The 9,176-nt window shown below is 45.8% G+C and overlaps 1 protein-coding gene across 1 annotated transcript; it reads left to right on the top strand.

Annotated features, from left to right (window-relative positions):
• Positions 1–3,696: 3,696 nt before the first annotated feature.
• Positions 3,697–4,269, top strand: LOC121046500. Its single transcript, XM_040500803.1, has one exon. The coding sequence runs from the start codon at positions 3,697–3,699 to the stop codon at positions 4,267–4,269; it is 573 nt and encodes a 190-aa protein (XP_040356737.1).
• Positions 4,270–9,176: the final 4,907 nt, after the last annotated feature.

The raw sequence follows: 9,176 nt of genomic DNA, 5'->3' as shown, positions 1-9,176 counted from the left end.
CTCAAAAAAGGGAAATCTTTATACAGCCAACCTTACGAATGCACCAGATTCCCATCCCTGCAAAGAAAGAGCGCAAAATTTTGGGCCTTATTTTCGACAGTCAACTATCCTTCACATCTCATATAAAAAACGTGAAGATAAAAGGTCAAAAATAACTGAACCTCCTTAAAGTTCTGTCCTACAAGACATGGGGCTCTGATCGTTTGTGTCCTTTACAAATTTATCACTTTGTGATTCGCTCAGGTCCGGACTACGGTAGCTTTGTTTATGGATCTGCTAGGCAATCGGCTCTTAACGCACTGGACCCCATTCATCATCAGGGAATTCGTTTGGCAATGGGAGCCTTCAGTACGTCCCCTGTGCTCAGTCTCTATGCTGAGGAAAATGAGACGTCCCTTGACAGACGGCGACTCTCTCTGGGATTTATGTATTCGTTAAGGATACGATCAGTAGCTCAGCATCCAGCCCGGGAGGCTGTGGAAGGCACTGAATATCAGAGTACATTGCAAAACAAGCCTAGTATTACCCCTCCACTCGCGATGAGAAATCGAAATGCGGCAGAGTCCGTTGAGGATAGGCAGTAAGCTCCCAGTTGCTACAGTTGCAAAGACGGTGGCGCCATGGGATTTTAACGGCATACGCTGTGATTTTTCGCTAAAGAAGTTTAATAAGAAGGATACCCCAACTGAGGCCATGCGATAAGAATTTTGGGAACTCCACGAGGAGCATGATTCTCATTCCCACTACTACACAGACGGCACAGAAACTGAATCATTCGTTGGCTGTGCCATGGTTAGCCCTTCAGTAAGAAGTGATCGTAGACTAAATTCGTCCGCGACTGTTTTCACTGCTGAACTGCGCGGCCTTCGCTTGCGGTAGCCCATTAATATACATATATACAGACTCTGAGTGCCTTAAGAGCTCTGACGTCACTTGCAACTTACAAAAAACGCCCTCATTGTTTTACCGCAAAACGAGATATTAGCAGCGACCAGGAAAGGATGTAATGTTCTATTCTGGTGGGTACCGAGCCATGTCGGAATCCCAGGGAATGAAGAGATAGATAGTGCTGTGAGCACTTGTGGTACCCTTGCTCTAGACATAAGTAGCATCCCATTCAGATATTACTGTGCCCTAATCAAATATCATGCTAAAGCTCAGTGGCAAGTAGAATGAAGTTTACAGGTGGCAAACAAACTGAACATGATAACGCCTTTTTTTTTCAGTGAATGGGAGAGCGCTAGGCACAGAGGCTGGTTTTATTAGCCCACGCGTCTCACGCATGGACGCCTCTTACGTGGGGAAGATCCTCCTGAATATGAACATTGCCAGGAAGGTTTGAGTATCTTACATATCCTTCTCGAATGTCCTGCTTATGATGATAAACGACGCCTCTACTTCTCCCAGCTCTACAAAGAATATGTCCCATTACACCTGTGTGTGTTACTTGGTAATGAGCCACTGCTCCCACCCACCCAATTTTTTTTTTTTTAAGTTTTCACAGAGTATTGATTTTTTACGCAAATTGTATTCTTCTTTATACTGTAAGGTCCTGCTTATATGCTATAATTTTTCATGTTCCTAACTTCATAAATTACAAGCAACTAAAGCTCTATATTAGCCCCTAAACCCTCTTACGCAATAGTTTAATTTTCTGGCGCATCATAGCCCTAGTTGCTTGTGCGCCATAAAACTCTAATCTACTACTACTATCACCGTCTCCTTTTGTCACCAGGGTATGCTCCAGTCGAGCTCCGGTACCACGGTACGAGTCCCCCAGTATGCTAAAATCAAATTTTACAAGATTTAAACGATACGCAATCGCGCATGCGTAGTCGGGCCCACGGTAACGGCAGTAAGGTAACGGTTTGCTAAACGCCCCTATTGAAAAGTCACATTTCGCAGGCAGCCAGGATCTTGTTCAGCGCGTCTATTAAATGATCACCCCGTGTGTCAGAAACCTGAAATAGAAGTTAGAAATTCGTTCGTGGCACGGAGGACCTGTGGAGCTTGATTGACATCAGTTATCAAAACCACGCAGATGCCCTCATGAAAAACCGAGAGCGCGTGGCTCCTGCAAAATAATGCGTATTGAAGAATACGTAATAAAAATATTCATAAAAAACAAAAACTTCGCAAATCAGGAGGGCGCGTGGCGCTGCGGCCATGCTCCACGCACGCGCGCACAAGGCACGCGCGCAAGCAGCCTGCTCCTGCTGCGAACGGATAGCTTCCTCGCGTGGCTCGTGTCGAGCCAAAGAAAGTGTCTGTGGCGGAACTTGTAGCGCACCACAGGCGCAGCACCGAAGCTTGGCTTGTGCTAGGTGAGGGTCAAACACATCGGCGCAGGACCAGGACGCACACCCTCGCAGCACCCTACTTTCCAACCCGCAATTATAGCAGTTTACAGTGGCCTCCAGGAGGCGCGGCATGTGTCGACGGCAATGCGCTCTGCCGTTCGCATTTAATTCGAACACGATGGTGCTATACCGTGCATTGCGATTGCGAAAAAACACTTCTTCATAAAATCATTTATATTAGCTATGACTTCGTTAACTGATTTAAGAATGATTCGTTTTGGAGGGACGAGGAAAGTAATGTATTGTGACATAAATCTGACTTTGTTTACTCTGTTTACTGACCAAAAGTGTTTGAGATGTGGGAATAACAGAAGCTCTGTTTTCCTACAGATAACGGGACGTTTTGTAGGGTGTTTATTTAAAGAAAGACGACCTCTTTTTTTTTTTTTTAGTGTACTACAACTCTGTTTTTTTACAAATAATGCAAGTATCTTTAGACTGTTTATTTTCTAATATTTTGTGTTCTTGACGAGCAACATAAGCCCTGTTTTTTTACCGGTAAGCTCGTCTTATTTTAATTTAACAGAACTCTTTCCTTATTTTTACTGCAAGTTTCCGGATATTTCCTGTTATATTACAAACATTTTTTTACATAAAAGATATCGGAACGATCTACTAAAACTCTCTAATGTGAGCGGAGTGGGCCTAGCGCAGATCACACACACCATGTATGGTTTGCGTTCAACATATTCTGTGCACCTCGGTTTTGTCAGCGTGATCAAGATTGTTTTGTTTTATTTTGAATTCCTAGAGAGTTGACTGTTCTTCAAAAACATTTATGAAACTACATTAGTGCTAACTAACAACGCAAGTCGCTAAGGTGACCTCTAGTTAAATGTAAATACCCAAGTCGAAACCTTATCTGCACATATAGTAATTCTGATATTGCTTCGAAAGTATAGTCACTGTGCTGATGCCATATGCGTTCGAAAAGTGGTCAGTTCCCCTCACTGCAAATGGCACCCTAAACACTCGGATAAATATATATATATATATATATTTTTTTTTTTAACGCAGGTGAGCAAAATGCTATGTTAGCCTTGAGACAAAAGCAGAACAGCCACGAAGCTTCTGTCCAGTTCTTTGGTCGTTGAATGCGCCCCAGTCTCAGGGCTGATGTCATTGGAACTTGTGTCGTTCCTCTTTGATTCCTTCTGCACGAAGTGATGAGAGCAGGCAGAGCGCATGAAGGTTGATCCCTCCTTCCCCATCTCGTTCAGGCTTGCGGATGCCAGGGGCTAGGCGCCAGAAAGCAGCATTCGGAGCCCCGAGTACCAGTTGAGGCCCTCGAGCCTGAGGAGCCCAAGGTCCCGAGGGAGCTTCGGGCTGCCGCAGGATGCACCCCGACGAGCAGCGTCGGGGCACCATCCGCTCGGCCCACGGCGGAGGCCGGTCCCGACGGCCCTCGTCGGCCGTCGACCACAAGTACCCGAGCATGGACCGGTCGTGCGCCATTATCCTCATGTACTGCATTTACTTCTGTTACGTGCTCGCTTGTTTCGGTGCCATGCTGGCAGTGGCGGGACTCATGCTGCGCATCTCGAGCGAACAGCCCGGTGCTCACGACAAGGGCAAGATCATCGCCGGGACTGGCATCGGGATTTGCGCAGTGTGTTTTGTGCTTGCTTTCTACTGTCGCTCCGTGAGGCTGGACGAGCAGATCATGGAGACCATCAAAGAGACCACCGACGACCGCGAGTGGTCCGTCTTCAAGAACCCCAAGGCGGGTTGGTGGCACATGCGCTACGGCATGGCTGACCAGAGCTCCATCCGCTCGATTCAGTGCAACGTGAGGCCAGACTCGGCCGCGTCCACCTCCTCGGTGGTTGTCTACTACCAGACCAAGCCGGTCGAGTCCACGCCCTCGGAGAGCAGCCCTACCCACAGGAGTAGAGACAGCGCCCTCTGAGCCCTTCCCTGCGTGCGCGCCGCAAAAGCCTCGCATTTTCTTTTCCACCCGACACATCTCAATTCGCTTCCAAACCCTCTGTTTCAAGAGAGGAACTGTCGAGATGATGTCAAAGTCTTGGCCGCAACACAATGACGTTTCTGTGACCAGGACGCCAGGAACGTCCTGATCAGCACAGCTCTGCCGCGCAGCAAGGAGTGACAGCATTCGTTCAAAATAAGCACCCACGTTGCTTTGTATGCTTCAAAACTACCACTGTTGTGACATTGTTCAAAGCCAAAGGCTGCTCGGCCGTTTACCTATACGGAATATATCTATAACAATAGCGCATCAACTCTCGTGGCGCGTTGGTGCCAATATTGCTAGCGCGGATCTTATCTACTTGAAGCAACTGTCTAGCTATTTGTCTTGCAAGTGACAATGCGATTTCCATATTTGTTTCTTGTCACTGGCATTGAATCAAGGTAAGTGGAGGTAAATTCAGGCCAGTTGTTCATTACTGAAGCGCTAAACACAGGCCAAATGTGATTGTGTAATGCAAAATCAAACACAAAATATAAGATATATTTCCGAACTAAAACAAGAAGCACTCGAAATTAGTTTTAGCAAAACAGCACCTTACGTAAAAGAATGGGTGCGCAAATGTATGAGAATTTTTCGATCATTATTAGCAAGCTGCCCTTTTGGTCACTCTTACGAGACATGCATTTCGGCAGAAAGTGGCTGAAAATATATTTGAACGCGATTTGCAGCTGCGGTGAGCAATCGTTTCGCGCTCCGAAAAATGCAAGCCAAATTTCGGCGAGCTTGCCTGTCTCCTTAGGCTGCCATTGAACAGTGAACAGGCTTTCCGTGGGGTTGGTATGGCGAGCTAGCAAATGAGCCGCAAATAACGGCAGCACTTGGTGTGTCCATTTCGGTTGTCCTGCCACAGAAGCTGAATACTCGAGGCTGCACTGCCTGACGTACACGCTGTAAATCCGTGTCACGTGGTCAAATGGCATTTATGACTACACCGCCAGAAACGCGATCGTACCGGGACGTGCTGTGAACTCACTCATGCAGTCCACATTTCCCTTGTTTGCTCAAGGAAGAACCAAGCCCACATAAAGCATGGCTAGGCGGGCGCAAGCGCTTTGCCAAAGCGCCAAAACTGCAACATCGTTTGCAACCAGTTCTTTTACCAGGAATAGGGTTTGCAGGACAAGAAATTGTTTGCAAAACTCTCGTGTCACTCCTCTACATTAAGCATTGACTTTCTTGTACTGCTGCTGCTCTGCTATCCGGAACGTGCGGCCAGTAGCTACCAGCAACTGGTTTGTGATATCGAAGCCTACACGCAGTTTGTGGTTTAACCCTGTAGAACGAAAAGAAACTTACTGCTTCCGTGTTGTGTTACACAATAATGTCTTATTTTGTATTGTGACCAAAAGAAAGTGACCTGGGCACATAGGTATTATTCTGAAAAGGGTCGTCAATTTCAATGTGGCAACAATGTTTTCGTTTCGAATTGGGCAGCAATACATTTATTTAAAACGAGCTCTGGTTGTATTTCTTAATTTGTTTCAGTTTAATAAAGTCCATTTACTTTCTTAAAAGGGTTTCAAACGCTGCTCTCACTAATTGTTTAGACACGTAATACATTAACAAATCGCACATTATGCTAGTAATGATACTTAACAAACGCACCAACCAGCCTATGTTTCCTTAATTTAAGAAAGGAACAATGTCAACTGTTTGTGTAAAAACAGTTAATTAAAGTGCGCGATGGGGTCTCCACGGCTGTTACTTAAGTTGAAAAGTTGTTCCCAGTCAAGATTAGTTAAATTGTTTACTAACACGTATTCAAGAGTGCACATATTCTGGTATAACTGTACCTTCTGATACTCTATTCAAGATAGAGTTTGTGACAGTCTTGCTGGTATTTTAGTACCTTGAAGAAAAATTTGAATGTGAACATCTACAATATCTTAATTACATTACTTTGTATTTCTCAAACACTAATAGAATTTGCGGCCGAAATAAGTTTCTAGCGCACAAGCCGGGCATCAGATACGTCAACGGAAATTAAGCTGAAACAAAGGCGTATTCGAAAAACCACGTAGAGTCAGAGCATGGAAACATCCTGGCCCCCCCATCGGCCTATTTAAGCATGTGATACGCCGCTCTTCCGGTTAAAATATCCAGGCAAAAACAACAGAGTTTCAGCCCTATTCGCGGTGTGTATTTAATCCCCCGTTCCTCTGTTTTTCTTTTCGTCGCCAGGCCCCGGAAGTTTTCGTTGCACATTTGGACAGTTTCGAGAGTCACGAGCTCCTCGTTTCTAAAAGTCACGTCTTTGTCGCTGGGTGGCGTCGCCTCCCCTCGTGTTGTGACATGGTGGACGATAAAGGGGAGGTGCGGCGATCGTTCGCTTCTTCCATCGGCCGTGAGCGTTCCCACACACTCGGTACCTTTCCACAAATCGCCACGGCATCATATGTATGCTGACAGCAGCGCCACATCTGCACTCCGCGCTGCCCATTCCGAACTACTCCCGCCCTTCTAGGCTTTCGCCCTCGTCCGCACGCTCCCTCCCGCTCAGCGAAGGTAAAGTGTACCGCTAAGGAAGTGGAAGCTTCGTTCTGGCCAGACCAATCAATCCCCTGTCTTTATCGCCGAACCCCGCTCACCGTGCCCTAGTAAGTCCGGCAAGTGATTGGCACAACCAGCACGCAGCTTCCGCCGCCCTGTCAGCTCATCGGTGAGCAGAGTAGATGAGTGCAAGGTGGCGCTGCTACCAGGGGGGCTTATGGGGCTTCAGCCTAATGTTGTGCCAAATGCTCAACAAAAGTATTTAAGATACTAGATACCCTTATTCAAATGTATTTAGAGAAGTATTCAAGTTACTTTTAGTATGAACTACATTGAGTAGAATGCAAATGCTTTGTTAAAGTAATTTAATTACATTCGAAGATAATTGGCAAGAATTGCAAGCTGGTAATATAAAAACAAAAAAATCAGAAAGGGGTGATCTATTTGTAAGGACTTCGTTGAAAAGTACATTTTGCTGTGATCTTTGTAGCTTTCCAGAAGCGCTTTATCTGCTGCAATCAAAATTTACTTTAAAATAATTCGGGATATGCAACATAATGGGTGCCAAAACATTTTAGCAACAAACGGGACTCACGTGCTTTAGTTTGGAGGCAGGCTCGCCTCATGGCGCCCTCCGCAATAAGTTCTTAATATGGCTTCCCGCGATCCGGGGGACTTGACATGTAGTCCGGCATTGCATAAATTCCTAACAGCCGAACTAGAAGTTGATCAGGCAGCCAGACTCGTTGATAAGTACGCGTGTGAAGGATAAACCTGCACACTCAGGAGGAACATCGACTCGAGTACAGCAGCCTCTGTCGCCGATCAACAACCAATAGCGAGTACTTTGTCCCCCCAATCAAAAGCAAGGAGGAACACCTGTACCTTCAAAGTGTCAAAAGAAATAGAAAGGTCAAGATGGAAACACAGGTAACACAGGAAAGTGTCCACGAGACCGCTTTTAACCCCCCTTCCGATGTCCCCTTCTGCACTAGTTCAAACCATTCTTGACTCATTGAGGACAAGATGGACAAGATTCCAAAATCAGAATCCGCTATCTTATAAATAACTGACTCCACCTGGCGGAAAACTGGTTTCGAGGATCCTGAGAATGAAGCAATGCACGCATTCAGAAGGAGATGAAAGAAACGCTTTTGAACGAGCTTGTGTGAAAAGGGTAAGCCACAAAAGCACACAAGAAGCTTTGGGAAAGCCCAATCTAGGTTTGGCCAAGACAGTGTCTGTGCTCGCATGAAAACGTGTTCGCAGATTTTCATACCAGAACTTCCGGAACCGTTGATTTCCGAAAATGGTCCATTGTTATCCTACCGAGCGTTGCCGTCACAATCCTCCGCTGACGGAACCACTCTAGCCTCAGACAAAAGGTGGGGTCTGAGTTTAAAATCCGGATGACGTCAATTTGCTAGATCCAGGCGTGACGTGCCATTCAAAAACATATTTAAAAAAAAAAAAGCGCACTTAATATGGAAATTGCCTTTTGCTCGTGCCTTGTTTCCTGTTCTGAGTTCGGTCACTTGACTCTATGTTTGCAATCGGTTCGGCTTTGCCCTGAAGTTTGACGATCTCTAGTTCCGTAGATTGTTCCGGTGACACATTTTTTTAAAGGTTGAAATATGTATTTCTGGTACAAGATTGTGAAAAATTTAATTAAAATAGAGTAGCAAATACTCTAGACGAAATGTATTCGCAAGATTCCAAAATACCATCAAAAGTATTTGAGATATACAGTATCCTGAGTGGAGTATTTATGATAGACACAAGTTTGTAGCCCCCTCCCCCCCCCCCCCTTTTCCGCGAAAGATCCGGCCGACCCTATAGTATACACATGCATTTTTAACCCCCCCCCCCTCCTTGCCGCACCTCAAGTCATGGACATCCCAGCCACCTTAGCCCTCCCCCGCCCCCCGCCCCCCCCCCCCCCCCCCCCCCGAAAAAAAAATGATTGGCCATAGGTAGATAGATAGATAATTTAATCAATGCCTGTTTACAGACGTGAGGCCTATTGGGCAAAACACATTTTCATCTACATGGTGGCTTGAATAGGAAGTCGCACACAAGGTACTAGTTGCCGGGGGCAGTAGAGAGTCAATATAACATGTAACATCTAACAAGACTGTCGTTGGTACGGACACACTAAGATCAAAAGTCAATTGAAAAAGTAAACTTGCAAAAACATCGAATTGTATGCGTATTGTAACCGTATCATTGGACTCTATGAATGAATATCTGCATAAAACGTGTAAAGACATTTACAGCTTTTCCCAGATGGAACACGGAAGCACAGCGACGCCAACAGCTCATCACAGACGAGG

Source organism: Ixodes scapularis, unplaced genomic scaffold, assembly GCF_016920785.2.
Source record: "Ixodes scapularis isolate PalLabHiFi unplaced genomic scaffold, ASM1692078v2 PGA_scaffold9__187_contigs__length_104089568, whole genome shotgun sequence".
NCBI lineage: Eukaryota > Metazoa > Arthropoda > Arachnida > Ixodida > Ixodidae > Ixodes > Ixodes scapularis.
The sequence above is the reverse complement of the archived record's forward strand: the minus strand, read 5'-3'. Positions and strand labels throughout refer to the sequence as shown.